Raw genomic sequence first — 20,932 nt, forward strand, 5'->3', positions numbered from 1 at the left:
TTCGTGATAACGGCAAACGCAGGAATTAAAATCCAACGCCTCCAACGTTTATGACGACATATCCGCTGTGTTCTGACATTTCATTCCCCGGAAACAACAATCAATAGTTCTGCTACATGTTGCTGACAGCGTCGTTTGTGTAGGAACTGTAGGTGGTGTTACAGTTTCTACACGAAACACGGACCATATTGTGGCCAGTGACGTCAGCGCCATAGCATAACACGGATATTATTGCACTGTTAAAGCGTCGACGGAAGGTTAAATGGGGTTATAGCGTGTGGTTTACAATAGTTAGCGGGGCCGTGCTACGCTGATACGGACCGGACGGAACCGGACTAACTGAAACTAAAACACAAGCGAACCATGAACTGAACGTATTGCCGTCTCTGAACCTCATGACAACAAAACACAACGACAGTAAGACCGTCATTATCCAGTTCTTGTGACATTGCTTTCGTTAAAAGAAGCCTTTAGCATTCAGTGCATGAATACGCTATTACTGTCCCTGTCCGATATATATGAGCTAAAAGTATCTCAGGAAGTGTAAGCTGAATGTTTAATGTCGGCGTTGAGAATAAACCTATAAATAAATAAATAAACATCTCAGCCACGGTTGAACTTTGAGTGTAACTAGCTAATCTCTTCCCAACAATCAAAATGGAACCTCCAAGTTGAACACACGGATACTTGCAGCTCACGTATCGCAATGCCTCATGGTCTAACTTTTAATGTCTTCTATTTTTTTTTTTTTACAGAGGGTTATCATGTTCAGTTTCCTTGGACTCCGTAAAGACTCAAAGAAGTCAACATCCGAAAAGGAAGCAGATGGAGGCTTTGTTATCATTGGTGAGAAACACAATCTCATATCAGAAGTAAGGGACAGTTTGGCATTTGAAAATGCTATTTGTTCCTGGCTCACCATATTTGTCTGTTCAAATGTTCTACACATTTAAAACACCAAACTGGCTTAGCAAAAGTGGTAGGATTTGTTTTTCTCCAAGTTCAGTCATTTGATAATTTGAATCTGAATATTACATGTGTATTTTTTCATAAATATGAACAAATATGGGGAAAAAAATCAACCTTGTGGTATCAAACTACAGTCATTCACAGTGTTTTGAGCTCATTGAGACGCTGAGCTCTTCAGATGGGTTGTGACGGTGAAGGGAGGAATAGAAAAAGGAAATATTAGGACAGGAAGTTAGTGGTGTTTCACTGTTTTGCTCCTCGTCTCATGATCATCCTTCACCGTGTGACCAAAACTGAAATATCACACGTTAAGCAGTTTCCTCAGAGTGTGTAACTTTGTTTTGCAATCATTTTTCTTGAGCGTAGACGTCCTTCTTGACCTTGGAGACGGTAGTGTGACCAAAGACGATGCATTACAAGCTCTGCCAGTTGTTTGAAGTTGTTTGCCCTTCTGTGTCCTAAATGGGCGTGATCATGTCATGTTCACCTCCACCCCCGACCCCCCTCCTCGTTTAGAAGTGTGGTGAAGGGTATATGGATGTATGAAAGCACACTGGGATATATTTGCATGATGTATTTATATTTTCTTTTGCTATTATTAGATATTGACACAGCTAAAAAAACATAATTAGCATTAAGGGGGAAAAAATGGGTTATCTAGGGTGTTTGTGAACTTCTGTTGCAAGATTTTGCAAGAATGTGTTACAGAGACAGGTCTGGAACGTTAGTTTTCTTCTGAAATGTGTTTGAACAATTCCATTTAAGTGTAAGAATGTTGTGAAGATGTGTGGCTTTGAGAAAATGGGTCCAATATTTACTTTGGTGAGTATGGAGCCATAGAATGGGTCATTATTTGTCTTAGTTCACTTCTCCCATTGGAGTTCACAGACTCAGGAGCTGCCACTATAGTCTCCTAAAGGGACGGAGCAGTGGCCACATCCATGTCGCAAAGAAACAGGAAATTACTTTCATTTCTGATATCTCTGGTTTGACTTCAGAATCTTAACTCAAGGTCCCCTTACATCTCATGGTCCTCAACAGAGACAGAGATCTTGAGATTACATCAAATACAACCACCTGTCATTATACGACAGAAATTCCTGGCTAAGGTCACGTGTCACCAACTGAGCTACTCCCATCATAACTGTTCAACGTACAGTTGTATAGATTTATTGATCAATTAAAAAACATATTTTTAAAGTCTGTTATTCTGTTGTTCAGAAATGCCTTGACAATGCTTAGCAATGGAAATGAATGTGTACAGAATTATTAATAGTTCAATATTAAGTTTGAAGTTCCTGTTAATTACCAGTGATTCTACATCCTCCAAACTGTTTTTACCTAAAATCACAACCATCCCCAGAGCAGTGCAGTGTTATTTGCTGATAACCCTCGCTGTGGAGCCGACACAGATGGTCAGGAGGTGCGTGATATTTTTGGCCGAGGAAAACAAATGTCAGAGCTAGGCTGTTTTTTTTCACATCGATGTAAATCATCTGAACAGAAGAGATCCTCTCCAAAGCTGAGTGGACGGTCTCACACATGGACTCAACAACAGGAGCATCACTGAGTCAGCCCGGCCAGACCAAACTGGAGCTGTGGGAAGTCCCAGCAGGACGAGGCTGGTGGTCAGATCTGCCAGACAGAAACCAGTCTTGTGTGAAATATAGGCGTAAAAAAAAATCTGTAATGTCAACCGGTGTCAGAAAAGAGTCACTCGTCATTGAGCTTGAAGGTTTATAAGACACGCTGCAGCTCTCTTGTGTTGTTTTTTATCAAAACAGATGTGAATCAAGTGCTTACAAGTAGAGTGATACAGTCACATAGTAAAGATAGAGCATTGAAAAACACCATGTAATAAAAGCAATACAACACATTATAGACAAGTATATAAGATAATGAATATTAATAGGGGGCGGTTACAACAAATGGGTCAAACTATACGGATATGTCTTTAAACATGATTTGGAAATATTACCAGAGCCATCCGTCTAATACGATATGCTAAGTGGTTCTCATGGAAAGGATTGTTTGGTTAAGAACAGTTTGTATTTTACACACCTAAAAACATCTATATCATTTGAATTGTACGCTATATTTAAAAGTTTTCTGACGGGAAACTGAACTGGAAGTGAAGTGAGTCTGGCAGCTTCGAAAACAGCATAGATAAGTTTTACTTCAGTTCCCCGTCAGAAAACTTTTAAATATAGCGTACAATTCTAATTATTTTCTTTTTTAGGTGTCTAAAATATGTGTGTCCCCAGCAGCACATTGCTTCAATGACGGCTTCTCTACCTCACTCCTCCACTGTCCATATATGGTCACTTACTTTCACTGGTTGCAAAAAAAAACAAAAAGCCAAACTGGAGGCTCAAAACCGCAGTGGGTGACGTCACAATGACGAGGTCCATTTCTGCGAGCTGAAAGTCTGCCATTGTCTGCCGGCTGAAGCAGTCTCCTGGTGGTGGGTAGGACAGAACCAAAACATTTTCTTGTTAATGCCACTTTGGATTTAATCCAATGAATGTGTCACAGTCAACACAGCGATGGCTAACCTAAACTATAGGCAATAAGATAGCAGTGCTACATTGATCTCTCTCAGAGTTTCAGCAGTTTGGTTGAATGTAGCAGATTCTTGCCCTGCTGTTAGTTACTGCTTTTTTTCATAACTTTATGACTGTAAATTTAGATTGTGTGGACTCAGTAGTGGAGGTGAAATGCTGACGACATGGCATGATGCCAGGAATTACACATTGCACCTTTGTATATATACTTTGAATAACTTGTCAACAACCTTCTTTCTGCCACGTTCCTCCTGCAGGAGAGACGGTTGAGGAGCAGAGGAGGAAGATGCAGACCATGAACATTGCACATCCGTCTACAAACGTCATTGTGCAGCCATCAAGGGTAAGCGTGTTGAGGTTTTCACTTCCTGATGTACACTTTCACCCCGCAGCATTCTACTCAGCATGGTGGAGCTCATGAATCATGGCAGGAGAGCCTTGTTTTATCTTTGTACACTGAGTGACTCAGCGTTGGAGCCGGTAGCTGTGAGCATCACCAGCTGGCCTCGTCCTGCGTGGTTCATACAGAACCATCTCTGCTGTAGTGATGTAAACCAGTGTACCGACATGTGCCGCCGCCGCAAACCAGGCGGAGACAGAAGCCTCCAAAGAGCTCTGCTGGCCTCTGATTGTTATTACGTACATGTATGAGTCTTAATACTTCCGTGTTAATTGCTCAGTTTCTAATTAGGGACAGTGGTGTGTGAGTGTGTACATGTGTGTACGTGTGTGCGCGCACATTTGGTCCATATGGTATCCTGTAGCGACCACATGTCACACAGTCAGTGAGTCTCTAGTTTTTAATCACAAGGTGCAAGAAGCCCTGAGAATTTCACTCCAGAACATATATGGTCAACAAACACACACCTACACACCTACACACACACACACACACACACACACACACACACACACACACACACACACACACACAGATAAAACAGTGTTTTCAAAATGACGCTGTGGCAGTAACAGTTATTATCCCCGCAAAAAACAGTAAGAAGAGTCCAGCTGTAGATTTAAGCCAACTTCTAAAGCTAATAACTTAATGCTAAGCTACGGCCTGTGCTGCTGTGCTGCAGCTACAACCACAGCATCATACAAACACTGCCTGCTTTGATATTGTTGTACAGTTAAGTTAGTCCTCCTCACTAAATAAAATAATATGTCTTTGTAACTTCCTTCCACACACCGGAGCTCTGATGTATACTTCAGAACAACACTGTTCTTTCAGTGCTTCTTAATCAGTCTCTTATAGTGTCGACCCGTTTCACCCCCAAACGTCTCACCTTCAAACGTTTCACGTCACGCTAGTTTCACCTTTGCTCCTTACAGACGGGAGTCATAATTCACATAGACCCCTCTGTCTGTTAAAAGTTATCATCTGTGGTTTTGAAGGGTATCAGGAAACATGTGATCCAGGCTCCGTAGTGAACGACACGGTGTCATGCAGACGGATTCCATGTTTTGTTCAAAGTTGCTACTCTAGAAACAAAAATGTATTTGAAATATTCAATTCTAATCTGCTTCTGAATATACAGACAACCAGGCTGACATAGGAAATGTATAGCTAACACACACTCTTCAATATTAGTTTTGTTTATAGAAAGTCATTGTAATATTGAACAATGTTGAACAATATTGTTGAACAATATAGCCTATTGACTCCTCAGCCAATCACCTTAAACCCCGTTGTTTTCTTTAGGCCGCTGTCTACTGTACCTTTTTTTTTTTTTTTTTTTTTTACCTGTTTACTGGTATGAGATGGAGGCCAGATCAGCAGGATGTTGAATTATTGTGTATAGCATAGCTGGGGTCCATTAGGACAGATGATACATAATAATCTCATTCTTGCAGTTATTACTGTATAACTTAATTTGAAGTATACTAAAAAGCTTCAAAAACAAATGAATCTGCTCATTACAAATATTAACATATAGTGTGTAAATCTTGCGCACTCTGAAGTGTGATAGGGTGCTGCAGCGGCATCTGAGGTGGGCCAATACACACAACATGTAACACTTCACAGCTGCAGCCTCAGTTCTCTTGTGCTCTGAGAGTCTGTTACAATCCCCTCAGCAGTTGGTAGAACTGTGAATAAAGTTCCTGTCATCTGATGAGATGGATGGAGAGCTTGATTCAAATAGTTCATTAGAGCTGAATCAAATAATCCATTGGTCATTTGACACAAGAGGAATCTACAGCTGTTGATAATGGATTCGTTGTTTCAGTCATTTTTAAGCCCAGGCTGGTTTCATGTTAAATGTGAGGATACTTAATGTGTTTTAGTTTTGGACGTTTGGTTGGACAAAACATTTGAAAATGTCACCATGGGCTCCGGCAAAGTAAAATGTGCATTTTTCAATATTTATTTATATTTTTATAGACAAAATGATTAATCAGTTAATAAAAAAAACAATGAGAAGATCGGTCTGTAAAAAAATAACCGTTAGTTGCAGCCATGCAGGCCGGTTACCAAAATGGGGGAGCTCTGACTTTACTTGGTTCGTCCAGCAAAATGTCTCTACATTCACCTTAGTGTGAATGTCACTTAAATTATTTTCATACATTTTTTTTCACTTACTCTCATAAAGATATGCAGGAAAATGGGACCAAAATGATTGTTGTGTACATAGATTCTGTGTCCTTACTGCTAACGTCACAATCATTCCCAGGTGCAGCATCTTTGCTCTGTGCTTTGTTTCATAGAAACTGCCTCAGAGATCATGACACAAAGCTAGATCTTACTCCAGCTGCTCTGTGCTCCAGTCCCAGAGGAAACCTCTGCCTCTTAATTGCAGAGGAATAACCATTTCCTGTAACAACATCTTCTCTGCATTTAGTCTCACATTTGCCTCTAATTACATGCCAAAGCACAAAAACAAAGTCTCAAATCTGCCACTCTGGATGGGTTTCACATTCTGGTCCGCTCTTCTCTGAAGGCGGTACGAGCTACAAGAAAAGAACGAAGTCGCTATTTAAGAGAAACCATTTTGTAGAATGAATGTGTGAACCTCACCCACATTAGGCTAACTCATCAAGAAACCTTGCAACATTTAAAATCCTTCATGAGCTTTTTTTCTCCCTCACTTTTACAGCATTGTCTCTCCCTCTGAACCCAAAGCAGTTTCAGAGCGTTTCTCTCCCCTGTCAGTCTTGTTTTTTACTGCAATATAAAAGTTCAGCTCAACCACTAGAAGTAGAGAGAACTCAAAAATGTCTTTAGTGCAGTAAACTCAGTAATAATACAATAAATCATAAAAATTTGGAAAAACGCAAGTTGGATTTCTTTGATAATTTATTGAACAAAAAATAGCAAATGGAATGCACTTTTTTTACAACCTCTACTTACTCTCCTCTCCGCTCTGTGTTCAGCAGCAGTTCAGTCAGAGTTTCATAGAACTTTTTGTCACATGACCAAATCAATCATGGCTTCCTAGTTGCGCTGAGGGGCTCAGAATTGAATGTTTTTTTTTTTACAGAATCTGGTTCAAGCAAAGGGTTTATTCAGGGCGAGTTTTAAAATGAGACATGTAGAAGGTTTCGGGGTTCAGAGGGTTAAAGTCACTGCCGCTGTGAGTTTGACGACATGTTGTGTATGTCCATGTTCAGGACGCTTGTTTATGATTTTTGCCTTTGACAGAGAGCAGTGTAGAAATGGAAGTGCATTTAAGGTCAAATGGCAGAAGTGGAACCTAGGACATTGTGGTTCGATAGCATGCGCTACCACTCCACTACCAAGGCGCTCCCAGTACACGGTCAACAGCTGTAGAAGCATAGTACGTAATGGTTGAGACAAAGTATTTGTAACTTCCTTCCCTAGGGGGCTTTCAGTACCCCTCAACCTTCAGCCAAAGAAAATACACCTCACCTTTAAATCCTCCACACACAGCACAATGCTCTCTACTTAAAAGTCTCAGTAATGGAATAAACAGGATTTCATGTTCAGTCTTTACTCATGGGTGAGCGCTTCCTTGTGCTTAGTTAAAGCCATTATGAATCACAGAATGGTCACCGTAATTTACCAACAGTCTTTCATTTCATGACAGCGGTAAAGCTTTGTTTTTCAGCAAACTGCACTAATTAGGAACAGCATGTTGGAATGTGCATCTAAGTGCAGCACTGTCCGCAAATAAATAAATCCAAACCATGACTGAGGACTGAATATCACATTCCAAGAAAAGCTTGTTTAGTCCTAACTGAATCGAACAACACTAAACGTCAACCTTCAACATCGTCGCCAAATCGATATCAAAGCTTTTGGTCAAATTTCGTGATATTTGATTTTCTCCAAAAGTGTTCTGTTGATGTTCGCTGATGTCCCACAATTCAATGCACAAAGGCAGTTAAGGTGCTGCTCTCAGCTGCAAAACTTGTAAAACCAATGTGGATGGTGGTTCGTCAGCTTGAGGGAGATCTTTTAAGGATAGTAAGAAATGTTTGAGAAAATATTGTTGTTTCTTTAGAAAGAGTTTAGTTTAGTACAAAAGTTCACTAGTTTCTCTGTCTGCATGGTCATCCTCAAGTTCCCGCCCCGCTGCTTGCAAGGTATAAAAATAAGAGACGACCAGCAAATGTGTATCTTAAGGTAATATCTCAACTCTGCACACTGACATGAACTCTGCGTCTCCGTTCCCTCACAGTCATACTATACAGCTCCCGCTCAACCCACCGACACAGAGCGCCCGGCGGCGTTGTCTACCACGGGTGCAGCAGCAGGGACCTCGGTGGCGGAGGCCGCCTCAGCTCTCCCGGATCTCCTCGGGGACGTCCCCTTCACCCTGGCTCCTCACGTCCTGGCCGCGCAGGCCGGGCTCCCCCTCGTCCCCGATGTGCTGCTGTCCCGGGACATGAACTACAACCTGACCAGCTTTCAGTACGACTTCACTCTAGAGAACTCCGTGCTCCACAGCGCCTAGTCTGTTAGAGATCTGATATCAGGAGGTCACGCTCTGGGGAACTTCCTCTGGTTGTTGGGTATTTGAGAGGTTCCAGCCTGGCAGCATACTGAACAAGTCAATGTGATTCTGTAGCATTATGAATGAGTAGAAACTTACAAAATCACATGAAACATAAAATGTGTTGTGGAACTACAAAGCATACCATTTCTGTTATGATCGGTTAAGACGTCCTGACTGTCCAGTCCTAGTCATGTTACACTACGGATACAGTGAAGTAGTGGGTCATAACGATGTTGTACAACTCAAGAGGATACTCATGGTATATTGCTCCTTAGGTTTCTAGACTTTATGATAACCTTTGCACTCATCTCGTAATTTGCTGAGATTTGGGAACATTGCAATGAAAAGTCAAAGTGGTAGAGCCAAAAATGGCTGTGGACACAAGTACGGTAAGTACGGTAGGTCAAAGTTAAACTGCTCAATAAACTGTAGTGGATGTTTGATAAAGTTTGGGTGATAATGTTACCGTTAGCCTTTGTTGTCACTTCCAAATAAGTTGAACTAACCTGGTAACCTGGTATCTGATCATGGGAGCGGGAGAATTCCAAACCGCGCAGGTCCAAAGGTTTTAAGGCTTTTGTTCATGATTGGTTATTTTCAAATCTATTTTATTCGAAATTTCTCTCTCTAACTGTGCCAATCTCCTGGGTCTGTACGTGTCTTTATTTTCCAAGCATAGGTATAGCTTCAGGTCTCGGTAGGTGGGTCTGGTCTTGAAGACCCGGGTATGGGCCAGGTTTATGTGTCAGTTTTAGGACTACTGACTGGTCATGTTTCTTGCCGTGTCGCACTTTTTAGTGATGCTTCAATTTTGCCAGATCTCAGCAATTAACATGGAGAGTACGGTCTGATTATTACCAATATATGAACAGTTGCCAAAACTACTAAAACCAGTTGTCTAAAGTTGAAATAGTCCTTTCAGTGATGCTTGATATTTTATTGCACGCTTAGAACTTGGACAACAAATAGCATTCATCATGGATGGAATATGCGGTAACACTATTTTTACTAACTACAGCTTTTGTGTAATAATTGATATGATGCGATTTTTGTATTTGACATTATATATATATATATCACTTCCTGCCACAATTCATGTTTTGACTCATACGAAGGTTATTCTCTCCAAATCTTCACCATGTTTGAACTTTGCTCCCTGAATGTGGCCTTCCTTCAGATCCAGCATAATCTTCTGCCAGATTTTGTTTATTGGATCATTCATTCTTTCCGCTTTTTCCATCCGTCATGGCTTTCTTGTGTTCATTTTGCAGTAGAATACAATCAAATATACATGCCACTAGTCAGGCTCAGTATGACTTTTGGAACGTTTTACATCTACTGAAATAGTTTCAAACCACGACAACATGTACTGTACTCTTTGTTTACCCAAGAGATGAAGCTGTGTTACTACTTTTTACATTTAAACATTGCACAGTGTCAACAGCATATGAGGATTATCTGTTTTTAATGATGCTGAAGAGTGTTGTGCTACTTCTCACATTAATTTGTGTCACACTCTCCTCTCTACTGCTCTGAGTTACCAACAGAAAAAAATGTTTGCATTCACTCACAAAGTCCAGTCTGTTCTACTTTTCTCTTTTTTTTTATTCTTATGTTACTGTCAATAGAAGTCAATATTTCCTTCCCTGGTATTTCACATTGAAAGTCTTAATCTTCCTGGTAGGCTTTTATTGTGAAAAATCTGCTTACTGACAGTTGCTTAACATCCTTTTAATTTTTGTTTTTTTTTAAACGGGAGGATGGAAGCGTTTGAAAATGATTGTATGAAATTAGTATTTATGTTAAAACTCAGAGCAGCAGAGTGAGGAGTTAGAATTTACAAGAAGGTAATCCTAGTTCCAACATTCTTTTACAGCCAGGTTTGTCAGCGTATGGCCTTCTTTTGTTTGTGCTGGTTATGACTTTAGCTTAAGCTGTTATCTGAATATTATTTTTCATCTGAGCAGGTATTGTACTTGAATCCCCCAAGTTACAATCTCTTTATGCTTCATTGCGGGTAAACACTGTAAACATATAGGGCTTGTTGATGAGTTTGATATGTGTAACCTGATCTGAATCATGTTCTAGGCAGTTAACATAATGTTGGCTCGATTGACTACTTTACAAGGGTGATTTCCTTTTGAGTTATTTTGTAAACGTGAGCTCTGGAAATTAACAAAGAATTGTCGCTGAGAAGAGGAAATACATTTGCGTAGAGTCATGATTTTACCCAGGAATTTAACAAATACCGTATTTGTAGCTCTTGATTGTTTGTACATAGTCAAATTAGGTCTCTTTAAACCTGCTGTGCCTTTTTAATATACAGTCTTTTAGAAGTAAGCACGTAGCCACCTATTAACTCCCACTTAGACCCTCCTCTTAAACCATGCTATTCCTTGAGATCACATCTGTTGGTTGTAACTGTGGATGGCAACTTACTTCACAAATAAATTTTAAGAGCATTGTCTATTTTGTGACTGTCTCTGCTTATGAGGGGAATGTTTGATCATTGATTGTATCTATATTCAATACAATTAATTAAAAAGCATTTTTGGGTTAAGTGTCTTGTCCTAGGACACATTGACATGGACCGGAGGACCAGGGGATCGCACTGTTGATCCTCTGATTGAAGGACAACCTGCTCTACCTCTGAGCCAGCAACCTCGATATGAGACCTGACTTTGGTCTGCTTGTTCTTCGTACAGGATTACATTTGGGACTTACCTGTCTTGATCTTGCACTTGTTAGCTTTGAATTGGGACTTGTTGTCATTGACGTTGGACTTGTTCTTTAAACAGGATTAGACTTGGGATTTCTTGATGTCTTGATCTATCCTTGACTTGGGACTTGTTGGTCTTGATGCAAGATTAGACTTGGGACTTACCGGTCATTATGTGGGACTGCTAGCCTTGACTTGGGATATGTTATCCTTGATTCATGACTTGTTCTTGACGCAGAATTAGACTTGTTACTTACTTGTCTTTATCTTGCCTTGACTTGGGACTTGTTTGTCTTGATGCAGAATTAGACTTGTTACTTACTTGTCTTGATCTGGGACTAGCTAGCCTGGACTCTGGACATGTTAGCCTTGCTTTGAGGCTTAATTGTCTTAATGCAAGACTTTACTTAGGACTTTTGTTCTTCACTCTGGACTTACAGCAACCCATCTTGACAGAAAAAAACAGAAATGTAGAAATTTTTGCAAATTTATTAAAAAAGAAAAACTGAAATATCACATGGTCATAAGTATTCAGACCCTTTGCTCAGTATTGAGTAGAAGCACCCTTTTGAGCTAGTACAGCCATGAGTCTTCTTGGGAATGATGCAACAAGTTTCTCACACCTGGATTTGGGGATCCTCTGCCATTCTTCCTTGCAGATCCTCTCCAGTTCTGTCAGGTTGGATGGTGAACGTTGGTGGACAGCCATTTTCAGATCTCTCCAGAGATGCTCAATTGGGTTTAGGTCAGGGCTCTGGCTGGGCCAGTCAAGAATGGTCACAGACTTGTTCCGAAGCCACTCCTTTGTTATTTTAGCTGTGTGCTTCGGGTCATTGTCTTGTTGGAAGGTGAACCTTCGGCCCAGTCTGAGGTCCTGAGCACTCTGGAGGAGGTTTTCTTGGCCGCATTCATCTTTCCTTCAATTGCAACCAGTCGTCCTGTCCCTGCAGCTGAAAAACACCCCCATAGCATGATGCTGCCACCACCATGTTTCACTGTTGGGATTGTATTGGGCAGGTGATGAGCAGTGCCTGGTTTTCTCCACACATACCGCTTAGAATTAACGCCAAAAAGTTCAATCTTGGTCTCATCAGACCAGAGAATCTTATTTCTCATAGTTTGGGAGTCCTCCATGTGTTTTTTGGCAAACTCTATGCGGGCTTTCATATGTCTTGCACTGAGGAGAGGCTTCCGTCGGGCCACTCTGCCATAAAGCCCCGACTGGTGGAGGGCTGCAGTGATAGTTGACTTTGTGGAACTTTCTCCCATCTCCCTACTGCATCTCTGGAGCTCAGCCACAGTGATCTTTGGGTTCTTCTTTACCTCTCTCACCAAGGCTCTTCTCCCACGATTGCTCAGTTTGGCTGGACGGCCAGGTCTAGGAAGAGTTCTGGTCATCCCATACTTCTTCCATTTAAGGATTATGGAGGCCACTGTGCTCTTAGGAACCTTGAGTGCTGCAGAAATTCTTTTGTAACCTTGGCCAGATCTGTGCCTTGCCACAATTCTGTCTCTGAGCTCCTTGGGCAGTTCCTTCGACCTCATGATTCTCATTTGTTCTGACATGCACTGTGAGCTGTAAGGTCTTATATAGACAGGTGTGTGCCTTTCCTAATCAAGTCCAATCAGTTTAATTAAACACAGCTGGACTCCAATGAAGGAGTAGAACCATCTCAAGGAGGATCAGAAGAAATGGACAGCATGTGAGTTAAATATGAGTGTCACAGCAAAGGGTCTGAATACTTATGACCATGTGATATTTCAGTTTTTCTTTTTTAATAAATTTGCAAAAAATTCTACATTTCTGTTTTTTTCTGTCAAGATGGGTTGCTGAGTGTACATTAATGCGAAAAAAAAATGAACTTTTTCGATTTTAGCAAATGGCTGCAATGAAACAAAGAGTGAAAAATTTAAAGGGGTCTGAATACTTTCCGTACCCACTGTACGTGTCTTGACTTGGTACTTGTTAGCCTTGACTTAAGGTTGGTTGATTTTGACTTAGGACTTGTAAGCTTTGACTGGGGACTTTTTGGACTTGACTTGGGACTTGTTTGTCTTCACTTGGGACCTTTTCTTGTCTTGACCTTAGTTTAAATTGTATAGCTAAGCCTTGAGATTTACTTGAGACTTACTAAACAATGACTTCGTCCCATCTCTGGAATGTTCCCCTTTGTGGACACTTCAACTAGGATGACTGATTGTAAGTCGCTTTGGATAAAAGCGTCTGCTAAATGACTGTAATGTAATGTAGGACTTCAACATGTACTTATAGTGAAGAAGCATAAAATGTATTATTATAATGTTATAGGAGCATGTTTGAATGTCCAACCGTCAATTTTAACACACCACTATCTGATAACCTAGAAAATACTTTTTGTGTTACACCAGCATTAACCTTTGTAGAAATATAAATCTTAAATGCGATGGAATAAGAAGAAAAGATCAGGGTCATAGAAAGTTCCAATTAACATAAGGTATAATGTTATGTCCTGTTTAAATGCCCATTAAATGTATGCAAATAATACAACTTCACCTTATGACCTTATGGCAGTGGTCACCAACAAATAGCAGACCCTGAGGTCACTTCTTTAACCCGACTCTCATTTATATTGGTCAAAGCTCCCTTACGTCCAATGAAAAACCGATTGACATATCCAGGAAGTAGTCCCGCACCAATCAGAAAGTCTTCGTAATGATTTGGGCCCACCCATGGTCCAACCTCTTGGGTCGGTTGTGTCAACTGTCAACTACCGTGTGAGGAATCAGGAGTTGCGAAATTGACAACATTGACCAAGTAACGCAGTAATAGCAATATTTTAGGCTTAAAGTTTGTGTTTGTACTCAAACACGGAAAAAGAAGTGTTGACTTGGTAACGTTAGCTACGTCTCGTCGCTGACAGCAGAACAGTGGAGACTGTTTGAGACTGGACAACATGAAATAACTTCAGAAAACTTGAAAGCTGTCAAAGTTTGTCAAATGGATAGCCTATAGGTATTGTGCTGGAAAACATTACCGTAAAGTACGTTTTTTAGCTGTTTAACAAGACACACTTGTAAAAGGTTTATCCGCTGATAATGTCAGCATCACCAGCTGCAGCCTGCTCATCCCAGCAGCGGGTTAAACGCAGCGGCTCCCCAACGACCCCCGGCTCTTCCTGTAGCAACAACGCCACCGCGGTCCGGTTGCAGCCGCCCATCCGCGCCACGGTGCCGTACCAGCTCTTGCGTGGAAGTCAGCACAGCCCAACCCGCTCCGCTTCCTGCTCCCTGTCAGTAGCCGGGAGCAGAACAGGACCGACGACGTCCCGTTGCTCCTCCAGTCCCGCCAACCCGGGTGGAAGCAGCTCGGACGGCAGGCTGGTCCCCAGGCAGAGACTCTCACCACCGGACAGCAGGAGCTCGCCAGAACGTCCCCCCCACTCGCCTGTCTCCAGAGGTAATCCCTTCAGAAGTACGTTGAAGTGTGTCTGGTATTGCAGCCGTCATCGTTCAGATAGCTGGCTGCTAACTTAACCGTCACGCCAAACTAGGTTGAAAAATAGGACATTTGGAGGTTTCAGCAATTAATTGACATGTTTCTTGCTATTTTAAAAACGAGAGCCCAGATTTCCCCAAACGCATACACGCTATTCTCGTTATCGGCCAATGCCTAGCTCGCTATCAAACATTACATTTAAATAAAATCTCAACTCTTAACAATCTTCCTCCACCATTCGCCATCAGGCGCCACGTTGTGTTTTGGTGATATACGTTGGTGGAAATGATAGGCGAGGCAGCTAAAACTAATACGTTTGAGTTCAAATGAGCGCAGTTTCTAAATTAAATATGCGCCGAATTGTAAAGCGGACAGTCATTATTCAGACAGAGGCTGTGCCATTTGTTCTAAACTTATATAACTTACCTCATAAGCCCGAACACCTTTAAATGTCGAGTTTCCCTGAGCAAGATTCAATTAAGCGAGCGTCTCTCTGTGTTGCTACGATGAAACTATCCATATCTGGGCGAGATGCTAGGCTAGATGGCTAGCTTTCTAATTGGGTCATAACATATAAGGGATCTGAAAATTGACGCTATAACGTTGCACATTGAGAAGACACATAATACACTCGGAAAACATAGCTACATTTCCACAGATATATCATTATATCGGTAATATTTTTGAGCATGCGAAAGCTTTGGGCTGTTTCTAGTGCAAGTTATTATTCCACTGTGCTTCTGTTGCGATGTAACGGGTATAAATGAATGTTGTCGTTATGACATTACATTGGTATAACCCTTGCTACGATGAGGTAAATACGTCAGGATATGGATGCCTGTGTTGGTGATGATGCAGCTACTCTGTCGGAGATAAACAGGGCTCGCTGATCTGCATTACACGGATGATTGGCCACATTTTCAGAATCGGATATGATGATTATTATTATTATTATTATTAAGCCCATAACGTTTAGTTTTTTTTAAATTTTATTTTACCATCATTGAAACGGAAAAAAATAAAATATATGTCGTCAGCTGGTAGCTCTATGGCAACATTGGGGCCTAGCCGTCTGTGAGACATAAACAGAGCCCTCTGGGCAAGCAGGCCAGCCTCTGCAACTACATGCATACATATACAAATATAATATGGCAAACATGATCAAATGAGAATACATAGCTGTCTACAAAGAAGAATGCAATGTTGTTATCTGGTGTTTTTTTTTGCTGGGGGCTGGCCAAGGTGGGGCGTGAATTTAAGCCAGGGTGGCACTGTGGGTGGTGTTTTGAACACATGCCAACAACCAGTAAACACACACAGGGATGGCTTATGGAAGGCTGCTAGTGCCATCAATGTCGGACATATTAGACGGATAGATTAGCCAGCATCATTTCCTCATTTTATAGTCCTGTTCATGCTACATGGACATTTTAGTCTATTGCAATATCCTTGTGGTCATTAGTCACTTTGGTGTTTTAAACAGTTCAATGCAAAATTGAAAGTTGCAATAAACAATGTATTCATACAGTGTTTCCCACATGGTTTTGAGACTTTGGTGGGTGGCCCTTGGGCCCTCTAACGGGGGTCTTCCCGTTAAATGCATCAACCTGGTGCACTTTGAAGACGAAATTAAAAGGCTAGGTCTATGACAGGACTCTGTGCTCTCTGTGGCAAGCCAGCAAAGCAATAAACTGCAGACAGACAAAGTGCAGACATAGCTAAAGAGCCAGATATTTTTCTCAGGACTTTAAATGCCAATGTTGTTTTTCTTCTTCTGGATGTGTAAAACTAGCAAAGGTTTGCTAACATATCAACTTTGAATTGAAAATAGACAAAAAAAAATGTATGTTTAGTATAAAAGGTAATGACTTACAATGATAATGTAGACAGGATGTAAGGCTCTGAGGACGACTGTGACATGAGGCTATTGAAGCGTGTATTGAAGTTCCAGTCAAAGGGATTTTACTAATTAGCACTCCTTCAGCTAGAGAGGATCCAATGAGTGAAGGTTCCTGCTGTGGTCTTTGTTGGAATAATGACTTTGTGGCACTCTTTTGTACATGGCTAGGAAAGTATGGATATATATGAATGCAGTATGTATGAGCAGATAATGCCCAGTGTGTGTGTGTGTGTGTGTGCGTGTGTGTGTGTGTGTGTGTGTGTGTGTGTGTGTGTGTGTGTGTGTGTGTGTGTGTGTGTGTGTGTGTGTGTGTGTGTGTGTGTGTATATATGTATAGATGTATATACACTCACCGGCCACTTTATTAGGTACACCTTGCTAGTACCAGGTTGGACCCCTTTTGCCTTCAGAACTGCCTTAATTCTTTGTGTGTGTCAGAGTGTGTCCATATTGACATGATAGCATCACGCAGTTGCTGCAGATTTGTCGGCTGTCCATGATGCGTGTGTATGTGTATATATGTATAGATGTATATACACTCACCGGCCACTTTATTAGGTACACCTTGCTAGTACCAGGTTGGACCCCCTTTTGCCTTCAGAACTGCCTTAATTCTTTGTAGCATAGATTCAACAAGGTGTTGGAAACATTCCTCAGAGATTTTGGTCCATATTGACATGATAGCATCACGCAGTTGCTGCAGATTTGTCGGCTCATCCATGATGCGAATCTCCCGTTCCACCACATCCCAAAGGTGCTCTATTGGATTGAGATCTGGTGACTGTGGAGGCCATTGAAGTACAGTGAACTCATTGTCATGTTCAAGAAACCAGTTTGAGATGATGTGAGCTTTGTGACATGGTGCATTATCCTGCTGGAAGTAGCCATCAGAAGATGGGTACACTGTGGTCATAAAGGGATGGACATGGTCAGCAACAATACTCAGGTAGGCCGTGGCGTTTAAACGATGCTCAATTGGTACTAAGGGGCCCAAAGTGTGCCAAGAAACTATCCCCCACACCATTACACCACCACCACCAGCCTGAACCGTTGATACAAGGCAGGATGGATCCATGCTTTCATGTTGTTTACGCCAAATTCTGACCCTACCATCTGAATGTCGCAGCTGAAATCGAGACTCATCAGACCAGGCAACGTTTTTCCAATTTTCTATTGTCCAATTTTGGTGAGCCTGTGCGAATTGTAGCCTCAGTTTCCTGTTCTTAGCTGACAGGAGTGGCACCCGGTTTGGACGTGTTGTGCGTTCAGAGATGGTATTCTGTATACCTTGGTTGTAACGAGTGGTTATTTGAGTTACTGTTGCCTTTCTATCATTTCAAACCACTCTGCCCATTCTCCTCTGACCTCTGACATCAACAAGGCATTTCCGTCCACACAACTGCCGCTCACTGGATATTTTCTCTTTTCGGACCATTCTCTGTAAACCCTAGAGATGGTGTAGCTTGAAAATCCCAGTAGATCAGCAGTTTTTGAAATACTCAGACCAGCCCGTCTGGCACCAACAACCTTGCCCCGTTCAAAGTCACCTAAATCCCCTTTCTTCCCCATTCTGATGCTCGGTTTGAACTTCAGCAAGTCGTCTTCACCACGTCTAGATGCCTAAATGCATTGAGTTGCTGCCATGTGATTGGCTGATTAGCTATTTGTGTTAACAAGCAATTGAACAGGTGTGCCTAATAAAGTGGCCGTTGAGTGTATATATTAGGGGTGTAAAAAAACATGAATTTGTATTGAACCGTTCGGTACGAGGCTTTCGGTTGGGTGCGCATGACAAACCGAACAATTCGTTGGAATAAAACTATTGCATTTGTAAAATAAATACAGCTTAAATCGTGTGAAATATAATGTTCTTGGTGGAGCCACTGCGCTCAACATGGCAACCCGCTGTCAGACACTCCCACCACAGGAGAAAACCAGGAGCAGCACACACAATACAAACGAGAGTTTAGGCTGATATTCCATACCGATTAAAACAGGGATAAGGCAATCACCACGGAGGTTGGTACATTTATAGCCACTGATATGAGACCCTACTCTGAAATGGCAAACGCAGGCTTTATGAACATTCATATTGTTAATGAGTCCAGTTACATTACTCCTTAACAAGCCCAATACAGCCAGACTGTAACTCCTGTTAAGCAAAAGAAAATAAAAGCCCAAATAGAGAATCAAATGTCCGAAGCACCCGCTGTGACTCTGGCAACAGACGGCTGGACGTTTAGGGCTGCACAAAGCTACCTGACTTTAACAGCACATTACCTCACTGCTGAATGGGAGATGAAGAGCCGTGATCTTCAGACACGCCCCTTTGAGAGTCACATCAGTGAGGATTTGGCCCAAAAGATGACAGAAGTACTGGAAGTTGGAGCGAGCTAATTCTAACTATTCCTGTGACTACTGACAATGACAGGAATATAGTAAATGCTGTTGGATTCTTTGCCACTGTCATTAATCAAGCATCTCAGAAAGCATTGGCAGTGCAGCAGATCTCTGGCCTCCTAGCAAAGATCAGAGAGATTGTGACAACTGCAGCACATGTTGAAGACAAAACAGGAGCTAATGCAGCTTCCTGTACACAAACTAATCCATCATTGTTCAAAGTAAAAAAGAACACTTTTGATGTTAGTTTTAAATAAATAAAATATTTTACAATCAAGTACATTTCTCTGGCATTTCTGCATTTTGCTGTACCGAACCGAACCGTTGCACAATTGTGTCGTATTGAACCGAACCGTGAATTTTGTGAGCTATTAAATATTATATTTAAGGTTATATATTTACAAGGTTTAAAAAAAAAAAAAAAAATGTATGCCGGGCAATTCACACTTCGACTCAGTTTAGAGTTTTGAATTTGGAGTTCAAATATATTTTATTATTTTTTGTTTGATTCAACCCGGAACATGGGTCAAACAAAGGCTGAAATTATTATTTGTTTAACTGATTATATAACTTAAAGAAATGAATGGCCAACCATTTTGATAACCGATTGTTACAAAAAAAATGTATGCAAAATTGGCCAAAAAAAAGTAATGGGTTCCAGCTTCTTAAGCATTAATATATCCAGTTTTTTTGATTGTATACTGAATATTTTTGGGGGTTTTGGACTTTTGGTCAGACAATACAAATCATTTCAAGACTTCACCTTTGCCCTTTGGAACCTATGGTGGACATTTTACAGAATATCTTTCACATTTAATAGACTCAATGATTAATCTAGAAAATAATCAGCAGATGAATCGATAGTGAAAATAAATTTCAACTGGATATAAAAGAATTGTGTTAATATAATTAGCCTCTGCGAGTAGATTTGTGATTACTTCAATTATTTTGTTGTGAAATTTCGCTGTTTTGAATGCTGGTATGACCAGACTTTATCTTGGCTAATGCTAATGTGTTTCACTGTCGTGATATGTAATACAGAACCTACATAAATTCACAGCAATATTATGTGTGCGGGGTGGCAAAAGAAAGACATTTAATTTTTTTGCATAATGTAATTTTACTCAACCCACTGTAAACTATCCACTGCCATTCATTCTGTAGGAGTGAGTAAACCAGAGAACGACGGTGTAATATTTTATGACATACAGTGACACATTCTGTGTATAGAAATGAGATGCCAAACATGTGAAATGGTCCTTTAAATAGAGCACTCTGAATAATGTATGAGCCCCCTTGGTGGGAATGTGTCTCTGCGGTTTGAGATGGTCGGATGACTCAAAGTCATGCTGAATGACCTTGTTATCCCACAAAGGTTTTCAGCATCAACCAAATGTTAGAATGAACTCCCAGAGTCCAGACGGGCTCCGATCAGCTGTCGCTAACGCTACATGCATAAATAACACGAGGCCTGTGGCCCCACGGAATCTCCAGAAATAAGGAAATGTTCTATTCAAGGTCTATTGAAATTTCATTCAAAGTTTCTTTCAGTAAATCTGACTCTAGAAACACGTAAGGGCTGCATTGGGAAACTGCAATGCAAGCTCCCATTCCTAATGCATGTAAATGAGCCATACGTTCAGCCTCACAGAGCTGCTGATGCTAAGGCTACGTTCAAACTGAAGGCAATAATGGCTCAAAACCCCAAATGGGACATTTTTCCGACTGTTATAGTTTCGCAATAATGGACCGTCGGATCAATGGGATATCTTCGATCACACCCATGTGTGGGTGCTTCCAATTTCAGTAAAGCTAGTTAGTTTCATGTGACATTAAAGCCGTGTTGTAGTAAAAGGTAATGGTAAATGGACTTGTACTTGTATAGGGATTTTTCTAGTCATAAGACCAACATTGTTAAATAGTTGAAGTGTCAAAAGTAAAAGA

General features: G+C 41.1%; 2 protein-coding genes across 2 annotated transcripts in view; both read left to right on the plus strand.

Annotated features, from left to right (window-relative positions):
* The first annotated feature begins 1 nt into the window (after window position 1).
* Window positions 2–10,961, plus strand: umad1 (UBAP1-MVB12-associated (UMA) domain containing 1). Its single transcript, XM_054605413.1, has 4 exons — window positions 2–417; window positions 756–846; window positions 3,791–3,876; window positions 8,177–10,961. Exons 2-4 carry the CDS (start codon window positions 765–767, stop codon window positions 8,450–8,452), a joined length of 444 nt encoding a protein of 147 aa, XP_054461388.1. The 5' UTR covers window positions 2–417; window positions 756–764; the 3' UTR covers window positions 8,453–10,961.
* Window positions 10,962–14,011: 3,050 nt separating this feature from the next.
* The window catches only part of glcci1a (glucocorticoid induced 1a), a 28,024-nt gene continuing 21,103 nt past the window's right edge, over window positions 14,012–20,932 (plus strand). The window contains 1 exon segment of the mRNA XM_054605405.1: window positions 14,012–14,649. Coding sequence (XP_054461380.1) covers window positions 14,289–14,649 — 361 coding nt within the window. The 5' untranslated portion in view covers window positions 14,012–14,288.

Source organism: Anoplopoma fimbria, chromosome 10, assembly GCF_027596085.1.
Source record: "Anoplopoma fimbria isolate UVic2021 breed Golden Eagle Sablefish chromosome 10, Afim_UVic_2022, whole genome shotgun sequence".
Lineage (NCBI taxonomy): Eukaryota > Metazoa > Chordata > Actinopteri > Perciformes > Anoplopomatidae > Anoplopoma > Anoplopoma fimbria.

Bases quoted from the DNA above. Each gene is read 5' to 3' on its own strand.
- umad1 (XM_054605413.1), top strand. From the start codon at position 765: ATGTTCAGTTTCCTTGGACTCCGTAAAGACTCAAAGAAGTCAACATCC. The intron at 847-3,790 runs GTGAGAAACACA...TTCCTCCTGCAG, and splicing joins TGGAGGCTTTGTTATCATTG to GAGAGACGGTTGAGGAGCAG. The intron at 3,877-8,176 runs GTAAGCGTGTTG...GTTCCCTCACAG, and splicing joins TCATTGTGCAGCCATCAAGG to TCATACTATACAGCTCCCGC.